We start from the raw sequence: 19664 nt of genomic DNA on the forward strand, positions 1-19664 counted from the left end.
TTACTTAATAATTTTTTTTACTGTTTCTTAAAAAAATTCAATTGGCATTTATCATAAAAGGTATAATAGAGATCTGCAAAGCCCGGCTCAAACGGACTATGGGCCTATTTTAAAATAAATTTGGACCAGCTTAAATATAATATTTAATTTGAAATAAATTGACATATTTTCAAATTTTTGGAAAAAATAACGCTAATATTTTTATTTGTAGAATATTATTTTTACAAGTAAAGAAATATTAAAAATAAAATAATTTTCTTTCAAAATAGGGATGACAAATTTATAATTTTTTTTTGGCCAGGCTTGAAAAATTAGGCCCTATTCACATCATTAATATATATTTAAAAAATCTCACGTCGATTCAAGCCATCTTTGATGATGGTGACTCACAGGCCATCGATTTGTTTCTAAACATTGTACCAGCCAGATAGTTTTATCGACGTGCAGTTCTATACAGGAGTTCGAACCGAACCGCCAAACCGGAATGAACCGTTATGATTTTCTGAACCGTAACCTTAACCGAACCGTTATAAAGAAAATATAAAAAGAGCGAACCGAACCGTTATAAATATTTTAAACCGGTTCAAAACGGTTTTAAAAAATAATTAATTTAAATTTTCCTTGAGGGAAGTTTATAAATTGGTGATTTCTTTTCAAATTAAATATTTTTATATTATCAACATTATATATCAATTAATACCAAGTTTATTGTTTTTTTCTTTAAATACTTATTTTATTAGAGATTAGGCTAATTATCTGTTAATTAGATAAGATATCTTAAAATCACACATAATTATTCTTGGCTAAATTAACAAGTTTATATATATATATAAGTTATTAATAAGCTTTTATAATACTTGCTAATAATTTAGGGAAAAATTAAATAAATCTACTATTAATAACTAACATCTAATAGAAATCAAGTACTTTTTACATTCATTTTTATATTATATGGTTTATTTTTTATCTCATTATAAAAACTTGGACCATTGAATTTAAATGACAATAAATAAAATGGTCAGCAATATTTTAATGATATGATAATTTTTTATTAATAATCATATTGTTTTTTTAAATTCAGAATTCTAATATTTATTTAAGTCATTATAAATTATTTATTATTAAAATAATATTTTTAACATTTGAAGAAAGAGAGATCGCCAGAAAACATCTTTGTAAAACTTGGAACTTGATACAAAGTCTAAATAATCAGAGTATTGAAATTCTAAATACTATGCCTACGTGTTCGCATTCGAAAGATAATTTAGATGATGATTTATTAAAGTGGCATAAAAGTCTTAATAAGAATAATTCTCAGGGCATAGAAAACTATAATAAATGTATAGAAATAGAATATATAATTCGGTCATTCGATAATATAGAGAGATTAGAAAAAGATACTAATCTTTTGAATTATTGGGAAAATGTAAAGAATAGTATGCCAGAACTTTATAAGTTAGCTATAAATGTGCTAGCAGTTCCAGTTATCCGTAGAAAGAGCATTTTCTAGCCTTAAGTTTATACTCTCTGCGCAGGGAACTAAATTAAATCCTGAAATATTATAAAATATTTTAGTCATCCGTTCTAATTCTCTTTTTAAACATAAATAGTATACCTTTTATTATATTTATGTGTTATTTTATTCATCATTGTATTTAGTCATGTTTGTTTTTATCTTATTTATTTATGAAATAAAAAAAAATAATTTGTCTAATTTATATTTACTAAGTTTAATAAAAATATCTATTAGATTATCATGGTTAAATTAAATAAGGAATTATAAATTGAAAAGATTTTTCTCTAAAATTAATATATACATGGTTAATGATTAATTTTTTTTAATCAAATTTATAAAAACCGGAACAAACCGAAATGAACCGTTATAAATTATAAACCGAACCGATATGAATTTTTTAAAAAAAACCCGAAATGGAACAAAACCTTTATGAAATTTTAAACTAAAAACCGGAACAACCCGAACTATGCTTAACGGTTCGAAACCCTGGTTCTATATGATCAACGCATCAAGTTTCATTAATTTTAAAAAAGGTCATTTGGAATCACCTATCGCACTTTACTTAATCAGTGATGAGGATTATTTTATTAACTAAATATATTTTTACGTTCAAACTGCCAATTTTACGTACAAGATATCATAAATAAGCAAATATCCTGCTTATAATTGAAGAAAATATATTTTTCCTTCAAGGAGTAAGAAAAATTAGTGTTAATACCTAACTATCCCCAACTCCAAACATAATTGAGAGTATAGAGATTAGATGTCTGAATTAGATAGTGGAATATGAATAAGAAAATTATATATTTTTTTATGAGAAATAAAAATACTATGTAGTTTATAAAAAAGGTGGTGGATGATAAAAGAATTTTAAAGCGAATTAAAACTTAAGGATATTTGTAACTTTTCATTTCTGCAAGAATTGTTTAGGCTAAAAGATTTGCTAAGTCATATTGTAGTTGGCCAAAGTTAGGCAATTTATTCAACAACACTCATTCTTACATTTAAAAATATAACTTATTGATTAAATCATAAGACATTTATAAAGATATCTATTTACACATTATTTAATATTTATACAAAATTAAAGCTTATAAAGATTTAAAATCCTTATAAATAATTTTTTTGTCCAACAAGATAAAATTTAATCAAGGAAATGTATTTAAAAAATATTTGAGTATTTTGGCGACTATATTAACACCAGGAATTAAATTAACAAAATAATGTAGAAACGTTAGATGGTCCTCTTCATCATGTTCTGGAATAAAAATCTTTTGTTAATATTTTTTTTGAAAATATAAATGCTAAAAATATTAGTAATCAACAATCTTACAAGTTAAAAATATTCCTTTTTTGGTTAAATTTAAGTATAAGTAGTAAAGTTTTTCTAAAATATTATCCGAAATTATTAATGAAAAATAAATATCTGTAGATGAGTGGCGACCTTCCGCTATATTCAAAAATGGATTTTAATAGTGTTGTAAACGAACGCGTTCATGAACGAAGTTAGTTTTTTTGAAAAAAATGGTGAACAGCGTTCCTTTTATTTTTGACGAACTTTGAACGTGAACGCGTTCCTTTTTTATGACTAACGCGTTCGAATTTAACGTTAGTTCAATTTTAAAAACACCTTTTATTTTTATTTATTTGAAAAATTTAATATTAATCCAAATTTTTATCAACTGTTTTTCCTTTTCATATTTCAATTTTTTTTAACATACCATTATTATAGTTGATTAATTTGAATATTATCGTTTATATTTTAATTTAATAGATTTGCATAAGCATGGAAATATTATTTCATCATCATTATCTGATTCTGAAAATTCAAAATCAGATGAATTAACATTACCATGGCCCAAATATGATAAATATTTTACAGTAACATCATATAATGAAGGAACTAATTCAATAATCAATACTAACCAAATGTAAAATGTGCCCAAAAAGTATTATATAGTTTCAAAATCTTCATATTCCAATTTAAAACGACATTTGATTGTAATATTAATTATTTATTCTATATAATATGGTTCCACGTCAATTCGGCTTGAAAATTTAGCGCGGCGACAATTCAGCGCAGCGTCAATTCGGCGCGTATCTATTACAGTTGCAATTTATTATAAATTACTTAGTATAAAAATATAAGGATGATTAAATAGAAGTCATTTTGAATGTTGGTATTATTAATTAATTCTTCATATTTATTTTTACAAAAATCTCAATTTTATTTAATATATTTATACCTAATGGACCAATTTACCATTCTAAAAAACATAAAATCCAAATCTCCTTTTTTTTTTATTTTTTACGCCTAACTATTGACAAAAAATTAATAAATATAATTATATTTTATTTTAAGATTTTCTCTTTTTGTTCAACAATTTTAAAGAATTCAATCATTATTTTTCTCAACAATAAAAATAAAAGTTTACATTCTAAAAAACACAAAATCCAAATCTCCTTTTTTAAAATTTTTTCCGCCTAACTATTGACAAAAAATTAATAAATAGAATTATATTTTATCTTAAAATTTTGTCCTTTCTTCCATTTTAAAATTTAATAAAGTTTGTAAAAACTTTATTTTTTTCTTTTCCTTCCATAATTTAATCTTTATAATTTCTTTCCATAATTTAATCATTATAAATTGAGAATTCCTGATAAAGGTAAATATTAATATTATTTCTGTATATCATTTATAATTTTTATACATTTATTTTTAAGAATGCCTTTAAAATATGTTATAAGTGAACATGGATCAAAAAAACTTGTTCATGATCAATACATATTCAGGAAAGAGAGAACTTCTTCTTCTCCGTTTTATGGCGATTTCCAGGTTTACCCGGGTAGGCCAGTTTTCCCTCTGATTTTTCTTTTCCATTTTTGACGGTCCTGAGCATCAATACTTGTAAGATTCATGCTTTTCATATCCGCCGCTATCAGATTTGTCCAAGTCATCTTGGGTCTTCCTCTAGGTCTTGATCCTCCTACTTCCATCATTGTGCATCTCTTTACCCAGTCATCTCTTGTCATACGTTCCACATGCCCAAACCATCTTAGTCTATTTCGTCGCATTACCATACCAATCATTTCTATACCTAATCTTGCTCGTAATTCCTTGCTAATTTTTCTCTCTCTCAGAGATACCCCACACATCCATCTAACCATCCTCATCTCTGTTCTTTCTAATTTGGCTTCTTGAGTTGCTTTCATTGCCCATGTTTCACCGGCATAAACTAAACAACTCCTCACACAGCTTACGTAAACTTTCTCCTTTAACTTCAGAGAAACTTTTTTATTTGTAAGAATAGACGACATCTCTCTGAACTTCTTCCAAGCTTGTCTGATCCTTGCAACAACGGCAGAATCTACACCACCATCTGCGTTTAGCATATCACCTAAATAACAAAACTTATCCACTTTTTCTAGGGTTAACCCATTGCCAATATACAGACCACAATTTTTTAGGTTATCATTATTATGTATCCCTTTCATGCATGTTTTACAAATAAAGGTCATTCTTTCTAACATCAAACTGCCTTTTTTCCCGCTACATCTTTTATGTACCCATTTCTGGCATCTGGTGCATTGGATAGAATTTCTAGCAACTCCTTTCCCACATACAAGGCCACTTACCGGATTCTTCCATCTTTAGATTTTCCCCACCAATCATCACCTTTGTTTTTGATGCATTCATTTTCAGGCCCTTTGCTTCCATAGTCATCTTCCATTTACTAACTTTATCCCTAAATTCTCCCTCACTGTTTGCCATTAATACAAGGTCATCTGCATATAATATCTCCCAGGGAAGTCCTTCACGCATTTCTCTAGCCACCACATCCATTACTAAGATAAATAATAATGGACTCAGCACGGATCCTTGATGAAGTCCTACCTTCACCTCAAAGCTGTCACTATCACCATAATCCGTCCGTACTGCTGTTTGTGCTCCAACATACATTGCCATCACTGCGGTAACCAACCATTCCTCCACACCGGATTTTCTCAAGGCCAATCTTGTAATCTCACGCGGCACCCTATCAAATGCTTTCTCCAAATCAACAAACGCATAATAGTGTTTCTTTTCCTTCGCAAGATACTTCTCCTGAATTTGTCTCACCACAAAAATTGCATCTGTCGTGCCTTTTCCCGATGTAATACCAAACTGCATTTCATCAATTTTAATTTGTTCCCTTAACCGCTATTCTAACACTCTCTCAAATACTTTTATTGCATGTTCCAAGAGTTTAATAGCTCTGTAAGACCCGCAATCTAAAGGATCACCTTTCCCCTTGTATACTGGGATAATTATACTTCTTTGCCAGTCCTCGGGAATAGTACCTTCTGTGACAATCTGATTTGCTAAATTCATTAACCATTCAATCCCTAAATCATCAGAACCTTTAAACATCTCTGATACCACCATCGTTAAACCCGATGCCTTCCCTATCTTCATCTTTTTCACTGCTCTCTTTATCTCATTCTTGCCAAATTTACACCCTGGACCTTCTACCTTTGCACAACTAATATTATTCCATTCATTTTCTTCATTCAAAAGTCCTTTCATGTAAATCTTCCAGGTGTTCTTAATACCATTACTATCAATCGTCATTTTTCCTTCCATATTTTTCAAACATTTTACACCTATCACATCCTGCCTCTTTTTTGACATCTGTTTTGCCATTCGAACCATATTTCCAATTCCATCAGCGCATTCCATTTCTTTAGCAAACTCGTGTCTTTTTTCTTCTTGAGCCTTTGCTATTAATTTCTTAGCATTTCTTTTAGCCATCTTGTAAATATCATTATCACTATTTTCTTTGCTATTATACCATACTTTGAAACACCTCCGTTTCTCATCCACGGCTTTCGCTACCTCCGGGCTCCACCACCAAGTCTCCTTATGTCTAGGCGGCCCTTTTGTCCATCCACATACCTCCTCAGTTGTCATTACCCAGGCTTTCTTCATGGCTTCCCACTTGTCATTCACCCCAGATGCTTGTGCCACCTCCGCCTCCCTAATCGCCAATGCCATATTGAATTGACGTCTAGCATTCTCCTCCTTCAATTTCCAAACCTTCAGCCTTGGGACAAACTTTCTTTTAGTGACCCTGGCACCTTTAAGAGTGAGATCTCCTACAACTAGTCGATGCTTGATATACATTCCTCTCCCGGTATCACTTTCACATTTTTTACTATACATCGATCACATCTCCTTAATAACAAGTAATCCACAGCACTTTTGGTACTACCCGACTTATAAGTCACCAGCTTCTCTGATTCTTTCTTAAACATTGTATTACAGACAATCATATCCATAGCATCACTAAATTCTAAAATCCTCTCTCCTTCCAAATTTCTCATGCCCTAACTGAACCCTCCATGCACTCCTTCATAACCCTCACTACTCGCTCCCACATGTCCATTCTGATCACCAGCCAGGATAATCCCCTCTTCATTTGCCAGTCTCGATGTCACCCCCAATAGACTGTCCCAAAATATATCTTTCTCTTTTTCACTTCTGCCAACCTGAGGAACATATGCCGAGATAATATTATATAGCTTCTACCAAAAATCATCTTGATAACCATTATCTGGTTGTCTAGCCTTCTCACTTCGACTACCAATTTCTCCGCAACCAATACCCCAACTCCAGCCTTACCATCATTACCCCTTGCCAAAAGAATTTATACTTTTCGCTAGTCTTGCCAATCATTCTGGTCCCATTTCCTTTCCATCTAGTCTCCTGTATGCAGCACACATCTATATGTCTTCTGTGCAATACATCGACGACTTCTCCCGCTCTTCCCGTCATACTCCCAACATTCCATGTCGCGACCCTAACTCGATCACCCGTAAACTGGTTTCTCCACTTTTAATCAGGTCGTTTATGGCCGTCATAAGTTTCATTTTCCTGAATAGTGGTTCCACCAGGTTTCCCATCCTTCTTTTTGTCGTAGGCGGATGAGGAGGCCCACGGGGTACTTTGGGCTGTATCCCGCCCATGCTTTGTTGTAACCATAAGGAACTTTTGTAGCAAGGTTTTTATAATCGGATGCCTTTCCTGACATCAACCTATTTAAGTGATTTTTACACCCCGTCGAGGAGAAGGTGATCCTATTCTAGACCCAGATCACAGGGAACCTTTTAGACCTCCATTAGCCGCCAAAAGACGTTGCCAATCCCCCGCCACGATGAGGCTGAAGGTAAAAACAATATGGAAATGTGTTGAGTCTTATAAATTATTGGAAGGTAGACCTACCCATTGCAAAGGGCGGTAAATGAAGAAGTAATTCTTCAAATCATAATCATGTGTTAGATGATACTGAGTTATTAAAAACCGAATGCTAAATCGCCCGATTAATGATTATTTAAGGGGGATCGCATATAATTTTAATTTACAAATATGTTTCTTTTAATAGCATGTTTTGTATAGTATATTTATTATTCTATATTCATTTTATAAATAAATAAAAAAAATTGTGCTTTAATTCATTTTTTTTTGATTTATATAATAGAAAAAAGCCTAAGCATAATATTTTTTTTAAGGATTAATAGAATTTAAGGATTTTTAATAAATCTAAAAAATGAGTCAGTCTTAATTTGATTTTTTTTGGATCATCGCTGGGTCTATTTTTAAAAACGGTCGATTTAAATTTTAGCCAAAATAATATTTAAGATTCGAGATAGAGGTCCAAACCTTTCTTTTTCTTTCTTTCTTCTATGCCCAAAATCTCGGCTTACATAACATTGGCTACTAATCAACATACATTATGTGATAAATTGGTCAACCAATAAAATAGGTATAAATATTGGTTATTAATTTTTTTTTGATATTACACATTTAGTAAATAAAATAGAGATTTTTGTAAAAATAAATATGAAAAAATAATTAATAGGGCCAACATTCAAAATCATTTCTATTTAATCATCCTTATTTTTTAATACTAAGTAATATATAATAAATTGCAACTGTAATAGATACGCGCCGAATTGACGCTGCGCTGAATTGTCGCCACGCCGAATTGTCGTGCGCCGAATTTTCCGCGTCGAATTGACGTGATACCATATAATATAAGTAAATCATTAAATTTGAAAAAATAAATACATTTAAGTTATTTGACCACAACAATAACGATAGTTATTTTAAAATTAAAAAAAAAATTAGTGGCCTAAATTATGGTCAACTATGGATAGACGCATTATTAAATAGAATTAATAAAAATATTAAACCTATTACTATAAAATTAATTACATATATTTTATTTTTTTAAAAATTTGAACATATATATGAAGATCAATATGTTCTTTCTGCAATTATACATCCAATATTCAAGCTTCAATAGCCATAGATAAAACTTCCTCAGAACGAACCCTAAAAAATAAACTTATAGCGTTATTGATGAAAAAATGCATTGAAAACTCTAGAAATGATAATGCAAGAACTGTTAATTTCGAGATATCCTTTTTTTGACGAGTAAGTAAAAGATGGATTGGAGGAGGATACCTTATCACAATTTTTTGAAGCAAGGACAAAACATGTTTTCAATAAATTCTCCATGTTAAAAGAGTTGTTTATTAAGTAAAATACTGCAAACCCCTCATCTGCCCCTGTAGAGCGCGTTTTTAGTATAGATAATGTCGTATTAACTGTTAAGTGTTCTGTCTATCAGATGAAAATTTTGAAAACAATTGTTATTAAAATTTTGAAAAACATAAAAATATCTTTTTATTCACTATATTATATTATATTTATAATTATATTATCAAAATAAAACTATATTATTTTTTAACATGGCGAATATATTGCGTAAAAAATATGACATTTATTTAATTTAATTAAAAAAAAATTATCATAAAATTGAACGAACCTGAACGCGTTCCTTTTTTTTTAAAGTGAACGCGTTCGATTTTTGTCTATGAATGTTGAACGCGTTCGATTTCTTTAGAAATGTTTAAAGCACTAGATGCTAATAATGGTTTACAGTTTTCGATTCAGTAATCATAAGTTTCCTGATTATATCAACTCGTTATTACATATGATGTTTCACTAAGTCTGAAAAATTTCGCATATATCCTTTTGACATATTAATCGATAAGTGATCAAAAATTTTTTAAAGTTTTTCTATTCTTTTTATTTTGACAAGCACAAAGATTAAAATAAAACAATTTTTATTAGCATGGAAACATAGTTCACATTGGCATTTCGCTCATTTTATATGTGTACGCCTTTACATATTAAATGTTTGTTGGGAACTGTCAATTAGATTCATGCGAATATCTTTTGAAGGTCCCAATCTTATTTTTATCTAAGTAAAATATAAATTTTCGATTATAGAAGAAGGAGCCCGCTTTTCATATTGAAGCTTCAATTTAACACATTGTTATGGTTACTTCTTGGCGAAATTTCGATAGAGAAAAGCAGGATTGTCATCTGATTTGACTTTCTCACCTTGAATAAGCCGATATAATAACCACGAATTTATAACTGCTACATCAATAAGGATGGAAGGCTCTTATATGTGACTCTTTGGATATAATTGTATTATGATACCTTTCAATATTTCTATCTAATAAATCAACCCCTCCCATATATATATATACTGTTTGACAAGCATAGGACATGAAGTTTTTCTTGGTGTTGTGGTCATATCTTTCAATATCACTCTAAATTCCCATCCAATTTTGATAAAAAGGTCACCGTTTTATTTTCTTTCCATACTAAGAAAGTTATGTCTACTCCTTCAATGTGTGCTATTTATTCAAAAGTTGGCCCTCTGATCTCTTTTTTCATTTCGCTCTTTGTGGGAAGCTCGCAATTTGGGATCATATTACTCCTTATGGTACTAAGATTCTATATACCTATAATATACTTGAAAAATTAAAGATAGAATAGATTTATTATACCCCTTTTTGCTAAATACATCAAAAGTTGTCAAATATAGCTTATACTTTTGATTGGAAGGTATTGTTTGGCTTAGTACAACAATATTGCTGGATGCTCCAAAATCTGGTTCTGTTGATCTTTTTTTCAGAATCATTTTCGTGCCAAAAATATAGTTAAAAGTCATAGGCAAATCCAGAAACATGACAAAGAATGCCAATCAAAATTATAGGCTATATTTTGACAATTACTATACCTCAATACTTTTGATTTATTAGGCAAAAAGAGGCATAATAAATCTATCTCTTTAATTTTTCAAGTATATTTATAGGCATATTATACAGTCATAGTACAGTAAGGAGGAACAGGATCCCAAATTGTAAGCTTCCTAAAGAGATGAATGAGATCAGAGAAATATCTTTTGAATCAGGGCAAACATCGAAGAAGTAGATATAATATCCTTATTTTTATCATAATTGAATGGTAAATTACCTTGGCGTGATATTGAAAGATATGACCACAAAACCAAGAAAGGACTGCAAGTCTTATGCCTGTCAAACTGTATAACATATATAAGGTGGGGTTGATTTATTAGACACAATATTGAAAGATCTCATAATACAACCATATCCAAAAAGTGGCATATAAAAGTCTTCCAACACCTTAATGATGAAGCAGTTATAAATTCGTGGTTATCATAACGGCGTAAAGGTGAGAAAGTCAAATGATAATTCTGCTTTTCTCTATCGAAAATCGCTCAGAAGTAACCAGGGACATTCAATGACAAATCAACTATGATTTGGCCGACCCCTTCGATTTTAGAAATTTGGTAGGAAAGATGAATGTAACTAAGAAATATCCAAAAATTTCCTAACATTTATATTTTTGAAGATATCAGGGTTTCAAAGTTTCAAAAATGACCTATTATCATTATCTACTTTCATTCAACTAAACATATCTTAAAAACCACATAATTGTAAATATTTAATTTAATATAAAATTACGCACAAAGATTATACCTTTAGGTAAATTTTTATTTTTTTAATTTCCGGTTTTTTATTTATTATATAAGAATTAAAAACAATTTTATGGAAATATTACCATTTTCAATTTTTATAAAAAATTTAGTAGACATTACTTCACTCCTCTTTTATATTTATAAAAAAATCAGTCGAGGACGCGGCCAGCTTCATCCTTAAAATTGATAAAAATGATTAAAAAAATGTATAAATATTTTCCCAAAAAGGAACGTCTGTGTATAAAATTATATATTATTCCATTTTTAATAATTTTTCTTAACGAATTTGATATAATTTAAAAATTTATTCATCTTGTAATTGAAAATAATAATCAACTGAGATACAGGGCCTCAAAGGTATGAAAAATTACGTGTTTCACAAACTGTAAAATTTTTAAATTGCTTATATCTCAAAAATTATTTATCGTAAAAATAAAATATATACTTCATTTTGTAGATTAAAAAATCTCTAAAGGTCTATCGAAAGAAACAAAAATTGGTACCAATTTGAGTCCTTAACTTCCGGTTTATGTTCACTGTATACGATGTGAAAACCCGGGTGATGCTATCGGCTTCCAAAATATGCATTTTTTTTACCAAAATTGAAAGTTTACATGTATAAAATATACGGCACTATACAAAATTATGGATAGTTTTTTTTACTAAACTTACCAATAACAGGATATTTTTTCATATTATTTAGAATTATCGATCAAAAAAGGCCTAATTTTTTAAGAACGGGCGGGCGGGTTAAAAAAATTTTTTAAACTATGGGCGGGTGAGGTGGGTGGGCGGGTTAAGAAAATTAAACAATGGGCGGGTGGGCTAAAAAATTAAAAATCATTTAAGTAAATATTAATTAAAAATGGTTCTTATAAACTTTTTGGATATTAAATATTAAATGTCCTTTTTTGGTATCATAAAACCTTTTTTGTATATTTAAAACTACTTTGGTGGAAACAACAAGAAAGAGATTTGCTTAAGCTATCACGATTAACAAGAAAAATATTGGCAATTCCTGCAACTAGTGCTTCTTCTGACAAGAATTTAGCATTGCTAGAATTTAGAACAAAGATGAACGTGCTTAAATCCAGAAAATGTCGATATTATTATTTTTACATTATAATTTCAATTTATATTTTTTCATAAGTATTTTATTTGATCAAATAAATTATCCATAATTTAAATTGAATATTTTTTATGCTTAATATAGAAATTTCCATAATTATAAAACTTCTTGTAGAAGTGTAATGCTAAAATATTTATATTAGATGTTTAAAAAATTGAAATAATGGCCATAATTAAATTTTATAATAGCGAGCTCAAATTTTTTTATAAATAATGAATGGGCGATTAAAATTTTTAGAATTAGCAGGCGGATAAGGAATTTTAGACTAATGGGCGGACCGGGTATTTTTTTTAAAACTATGGGCAGACTGGGCGGGTTAAATTTTTTATAAAAAATTGAGTGGGTGGGCTTATGGTTCAAAAATCCGCCCATTTACAATAGACCTTTAGATATTTATTGGCTACAAAATCATATATTTATTTTTATTATTTTTAAGATACGAGCAATTTAAAAAATTTTCAGGAGCAAAAATATCCAATTTTCCCAGCTCTGAAACCCTCTCTCTCGGGACAAGGTGTGCTAGCTAACTAAAATAAATGGCTCCCATTTTTTTACAGCAATTTTTAATAATTTCAAGAGGCCGACCGAATCGTGATCGATTTGAAATGGAATGACCGAATTTATTTCATCATTTGAAACTTCCATTGTATAATATTCGCTTATGTTATGAATAATCCTTTAAATTATGTCAAATACGTTAAGAAAACCCATTAAAAACTGATTAACATGTAATTTTTATTTACACACTTTTCTAATCATTTTCCTTGATTTTAAGGATGAAGATGGCCGCGTCTCAGACCGATTTTTTTTTATAAATATAAGAGTTTAGTAATGTCGTCTAAATTTATAAAAATCGTTTTTAATTCTTATATATTTAATAAAACGGCCGGAAATTAAAAAAATCAAGATTTTTTTAAAAATTATTTTAAGGTATAATCTGAATACGTATTTTTGATATTAAATTTGTCATTTACAACAATTATGTAGTTTTTAAGATATGTTCAAATGAATGAAGGTAGATAATGGTAAGAGTACGTTATTTTTGCCACGTTGAACTCCAATATCTATAAAAATTTAAGTGCAAGGAGGCTAAAATTTTGACTCTTTTTAGTTACATTAATCCTTCTTTGCTTACCAAATTTTAAAAAAATTGAAGGGGATCGGCCAAAAATCTCATTTTTTTGCTCATTTGATATGAAATGACCTACCACAGCAAGGTGTCAAATTGAAGCTACAATAGAATTGAAACGCGGACGTCTATTCTTTTATGCCTGAAAATTAATAGGTGATTGTTTATTTATTATTGTATTATATTTTCATACTTAGATAAAAAAGATGGTGACCTACACCTTTCGTGCCGTCAACAGATATTCGCCTGAATCAAATTGGACATTTCCTAGAGTGGATGACATTTCGATAAAGATGCAAAAATCCAATATGTAAAGGTGTTACACATGTAAAATGGGTGAAATGCCAATGCAAACTATGTTTTCATGCTAATTAAAATTGTTTTATTCAATTATCAATTAATATATTTTTTCAGGTGGTAAAGGGTTAAGTGGCAATTTAGAAAAAGGTGAAAATTTTTCTTAAAGGAAATAACTTCAAAAATTAAAGGTAATATTTAGAAATAGTTATAAGGATTAATTTTAATTGCTAATTTATATGATATATAAAAATATAATTAATATTTAAGTAATTAAACTTTTCTTTTATCAATTGATTGGCGCAGTGCTAATTTAGTTTTATTTCTTGTGGATCTATTGATCAAATCCCTAATATTCCGCCTGGATGATGGTTGAGTACTTGGATTAGCCCAATTACCATTGACATTATTCACGCATTCGTTTGGTGCTGGAGTAACTCCAATCATAATTTGATTGCCATCTATCACTAAAATTCTACTATTTTGCCGAAGGGCTTGTGTTGCTTGTAATTTTGTTTGGTATTTCAGATCAATCCAATTACCACATTCAGTTGCAAACTGATTATACATGAAATAAATGTCAGTTAAATTTTAATAAAGAATTGACCATAAATTTACAATTTAGTGAGTTATCTACCATTATATTAAAAATGATAGAGTATTGTTTTAATTAGGCAGTGGATGACCATTTTTGGTGTTGAAGGTTAAATGATGGGTAGGAGGTAACTCTATTTTTCATATTTAGGCCACTAATCTATCACCAGTTACTTATTTTATTTGAGCTAAGCGATTTTAAGAAATTTATACAAATATAATATATTAATCAGAGACCTGCAGAGGTTCTATTTGCTCAGTCTGAGGATCTTTTAAAAGTATATCATATTTATTTTTTTATATAATAATGGCGATTTAAAATATTTGGTTTTAAAGTATATAGCCCTGCCTGGAAAAAATTTTTTTTAGGGCTGGCCTAGATATATTTTAAAAATTAAATATGGCCCAGCTGCAGGTCTCTGATATTAATTATGTTTTTGATTTATATTTAGGGATGAAAAAAAACGTTTTTTTGGTTGAAAAACAAATGTTGTTAAAAAAATTTTTTTTTAATGCTACAATATTAATATTTTATTGCAAATTTTTGATTTTCACAATCATTTAATTAAAATCTTAAAATGCAACAAATTTAACAATATAAATAATATACAATCAAGCATTCATGAACATTCTTTCATTGAAATATAAATTTGATGCATTGAATTTTGTGAATAAGATGGTAGGGTATTGTTCATTGGCATATATCATTTTTGCTCAAGCATTTATTCATATACCTACATAGTTTATATTATGATCCTTTAGTCTGCTGATACTTGAAGATAAAATGTACTTTGAGCAAAAAATACATTTATAAATTCCAATATTTATATTTATTTCCTACAATAAAAAGTTTTTATACACATAATGAGATTAGTATCGTGTCATATTTTAATCGAAAGACTAAAAAAAATAAAATTTTAAATTAACTGATATATTTGTTAATTAAAAAAAATAGTTAGTTATAAAAATAATTGCTAATTTTTAAAAAAATTCAATATTCTCACCCAACTTTTAGCTAAATATTTTTGCATCTTTTAAAAATAAAATTTAATAAAATATTTTTATAATTTAAAAATAGGAGCAGATTTTAAAATATTTTTCTTTGTTTCCTTCAATGTTTTTTTTATCTTTTTTAAATTTCTTTTTATTGTTTTTTTTGAATATTTTTTGTTAAGAAAAACAGTTTTTTTCCATCCCTACTTATATTTCAAAATTAAAAGTTGTAAGATTTCTTTTTAACTTTGTAATCCAATATGTCACCATATTCTGAAAATGAAGATATTATATTATTTGTGTAAGTATTAGGATATCTAAATCAAATATAATTAATTAAATTATAAATTAATATTTACCCAAACACTCTGACCCAATATTCAGTCAATGAATCAAAACATGTAGGGAATATATTCTTGTTTTCAAAAGTTTGATTGAGATTTGAGCTTAAATTATAAAAATTATTAATGAATATAATAAATTGATTGCCTACTTTTGACTATTAAATATTGAATTACCTTTAAATTGAGAATAATCCGATTTTTTGAATGTATCTAATATATTTTAATGTATGATTTAAAAATGTATTCATATATTACTAGAGTTTTGATAATCTTCTGGATTATAAACAATTTGATCCTGAATTAGTATGTCAGCTATATTTGGATTTTGATTTGATAAATTTTCTTGAATATCATCAAAATCAGAGTTATTAAGAATTGGTGTAAAATCCAGGTTGCTTACAGATTCACTGTATATATCATCCTTCAACTCTCTAATGGGAGGTTTGTTCCTTTAAATAAGAAATGATATAGCTTCATGCATATTTTTTTTAAAAAGAAATCAAACGGAATGGGTTTCAGGCCTATATTTTTTACAAAAAATCGGGTTTGGGCTGGTCCAAAAAATTTGAGTCAGATCATGTTGGGGTTTGGAATTTTTTTTAATATATCTAAATTTATCAATTTTATGTTGAATTTTTGATGTAAAATAAAAATATTTGATTTTATTTATAGAAACTAAATGCCTTATAACAGATATCATTTATTTTGGGTAATTATAAAAATTAATTTATATATTAAAATAAATTAAAGCTGGGCCGGCAAAACTTTTTTAAAAAAATTTTGGGCTGGGCCTGAAAAGATAGGCTTAATGCAGATCACTAATACATTAATAACCCAGTCTTACAAAAACATCCTCAGCCCATAATAATCAATAAATATAGGTCTGGTACATGGCCCAAAAAGATATTGTTATACTTAATTCCTATTTTTTTAAAATCTAATATCACTTATCAAAAAAGAAGGGCATGACTAAAATATGAGCCCATGAAAACTACGCGGTCCCTATCAAATTTCTTTCTTTCTTTCTTTAAGAAAGAAAGAAAGAAAGAAAAATTTATATTATATAAATACAGAATCGGATTTAGCTTAATAAGATGAGTTAGAAAATGTTTTTTTTTATTTAAAAAAAATGGCAAATTAGTAAAATTTAAAAAAAAATTTAGTCAAAAAAAAAGAAATTAAATGTTTTTTCAAACTCTCAATAAGTTATAAATAATTTATAAACTTAGAATTAACATTTTTTTATTTCTTTTAATAGGTTATATGATTCTGCATTCATTTTTATATATTAAGCTTCTTTGATAGGGGGTGCGTAGTTTAGTCATGTATAAAAATAATTTTTTTAAAATTTTACTATGTTGCCATTTTTTTTAAATAAAAAAAATACATTTTCTAACTCATCTTATGAAGCTAAATACGATTCTGTAATAATATAATTTAAATTAAGCTTTTTTGATAGGGGACACATGGGGGTGCTCAGTTTTCGGGGGCATGTATTTTAGTCATGCCCAAAAAGATTAAAAAAGTCAGGGTGGGAAAAAATTCTCATGTTATAATTTTAATAAAAAGTTATTGCAGGAATAATTAAATTTAATGAATAGCAATAATTTTGTAGAGAATTTTTCAATTTCAACAAAAAAATTTTTTTATGGCCACTTGCAAGATATCATTTAAAAATATTTACTTTAAAAAATAGGAAGATGGAGGAGTTTTAAGATATGAGGTTTTGCGTTCAAATGTTTCTGGAGCAAATTTAATAGTTTTATTTGATTTAGGATTGGAAAAATTTATTTGTGAACAATCTGTAAGGTCTTTGTCATTTCTATTTGCAGGATTTAAGGTATTGTGTAATTTTGGATATATTTTTTTGACCTTTTTAAAAAAAATTTAATTAAAATTGAATATATTTTTAAAACTTGTTCATTAGGTGAAGGACCAAACAAATAATTAGGGAGATAATGCTTCTTAGTCAGTGCCTTGGATTCCATCCGTTTCGTATGAAGAAAAATTTAATTTAATGATTATTAGGTTTTTAAGATTAAATAACTGACAGCCTGCTATCTGACAAGTGACTTAGATTTAGAAGGTTTTAGGAATTAGTGTTGTAAAATCGCTTCAAAAATATATTACGCAAGTGTGAAGATCATGTCTTAGATGAGATAAAGGTTTAGAAATCTGTCAGCGAAATCTCGAAGCTTAGCTAATATTTTTCTGGGTAAATTTTGAGTTAGCCGTTTTAAAAAAATACTAAAATTGAGTGGTTTCCATCATTATTAGAATTATCAATGATTAGTATTGAGAGCAATTCTTTTATACCAGCTACTATGTCGATTGATTCATTTATTTTTAAAATAATTTAAAAATTCGTTATCATCATTTGACTTTCCTTTCCATCTTTTAAAGAATAAGTCAGGAGCATCATTAGCCTTCACAATCTCAGGGAGTTCAAAATTTTTTTCTAAAGTTATTTTCAAAATAATCTTCTTCTTTTTTTTTTTTTAGCTAACTTGTCTTTTTAGTTATTTATAAAAATTCAAAATTTTGAGGAGGCTCTTTAAATTTTAAATTTTAAGAGGATTCGAGCCCCTGCGCCCCCCCCCCTTTCCACATAGACTCTACCAGAATAAGTCAAATTGTACAGATCCTTGTCTTAAGATTTTTAGATAAAATTTATGTTACCAAAACTTTAATAGGCCGAATTCATTTTTTACATTACGGTGCCAGCATCTACATAACAGGATTTTCACTGGATGCAAACCCCCTTCAAAAACCTATGCCTACCCTTGCCTCCGCCCCGCTACAAAATCCCAATTTCACCTTTTTAATTATATTGATACTCTTTCAGAAAATTTAAAAAGAATAACTTAAATTATTTTATCTCTACTACCAACTATCGACATTTTGTGAATATAAAGGAGTTATTTTTTAGATAATAAATTCAATTAAAACCCCCATCATTTACAATGAATTTATTATTTTAGCATTATGAGCTTGCTGAAAATGTCTAAACCTTTTAAATTACATTTGAAAGGATAGCAGAAAGTTTTATTTGGAAAATAATGTTTATGATTGTTTGCAATATATACCATAGATTTGGTTGATGAATTGTATTTTAATAGGTCTATAATAAAAGTATTAATTTTTACAGCAATAAATTTTGTCCTATTTTATCTCAAAATTTAATAGATATCCCCCAAAAAATTTTATCCTCCCCCATTAAAGTCGCCTCCCCCCCCCCCCCCCCCCCCCCAAAAAAAAATAAATAAATAAATAGGATGCATAGGATATGATTATAGTCAAACACTTTCATAACCAGTTTTATTTGCGTCAGCAGTGCCTGATATTAGAGATAAGAGTTTTAATAGAAGGTTTAAATTTTCCAAACTTTTTTGTAAACTTAAAAATATAAAATCAAAATTATCCTGGCTTATGTCCGAACGTACATAAAATTTATTGGTCGTCTCTACAATGAAAACAGGGTATGATTGCCATATAAGTTTGTATTTAGCTTCACAGTGAATTAATGTCAAAGAATGAGCGATTTCTCGAATATTTTTATTGTTATTAACAGTCAAAATATATTAATTTCATCATTATCAGGTTCATGATATATTATTTCTAAATTAGTAATATATATCATGAATATCTGGAATATAAGAGTTTATTGTGCAGTATTGTACTAACTAGCCCATATTTATTTTTATTGGCTTTTATTTTCTTCATATAATAAAGATAATTATTATTGATTAATTTTAGTCAC

At 28.4% G+C, this 19664-nt stretch overlaps 1 protein-coding gene across 11 annotated transcripts in view; it reads right to left on the reverse strand.

Annotated features, from left to right (window-relative positions):
- LOC135923478 (nucleoporin NUP35-like) overlaps positions 1-17946 on the reverse strand; it is a 33845-nt gene extending 15899 nt beyond the window's left edge. Inside the window, exons 1-12 of one of the 11 annotated variants that reach the window (XR_010571223.1) lie at positions 17821-17946; positions 17589-17776; positions 16160-16353; positions 16054-16114; positions 15920-16006; positions 15808-15877; positions 14253-14531; positions 13870-14043; positions 13756-13818; positions 11864-11990; positions 11539-11594; positions 2647-2787 (exon numbers count right to left, since the gene is read on the reverse strand). Coding sequence is in view for 4 of the 11 variants with exons in the window: in XM_065458243.1 (XP_065314315.1) it covers positions 2665-2787; positions 14253-14531; positions 15808-15877; positions 15920-16006; positions 16054-16114; positions 16160-16353; positions 17589-17776; positions 17821-17892 (1074 nt within the window). In the remaining 7 variants the exon portion in view is untranslated. Of the gene's footprint in view, positions 1-321; positions 515-2585; positions 2788-11538; positions 11595-11863; positions 11991-13682; positions 13819-13841; positions 14044-14252; positions 14532-15807; positions 15878-15919; positions 16007-16053; positions 16115-16159; positions 16354-17588; positions 17777-17820 lie in introns of those variants that run through there. The other 10 variants (XR_010571226.1, XR_010571227.1, XR_010571224.1 and 7 more) reach the window with 10 other exon arrangements.
- Positions 17947-19664: the final 1718 nt, after the last annotated feature.

This window comes from Gordionus sp. m RMFG-2023, chromosome 2 (assembly GCF_954871325.1).
Source record: "Gordionus sp. m RMFG-2023 chromosome 2, tfGorSpeb1-WG-v2, whole genome shotgun sequence".
NCBI classification, from domain to species: domain Eukaryota; kingdom Metazoa; phylum Nematomorpha; class Gordioida; order Chordodea; family Parachordodidae; genus Gordionus; species Gordionus sp. m RMFG-2023.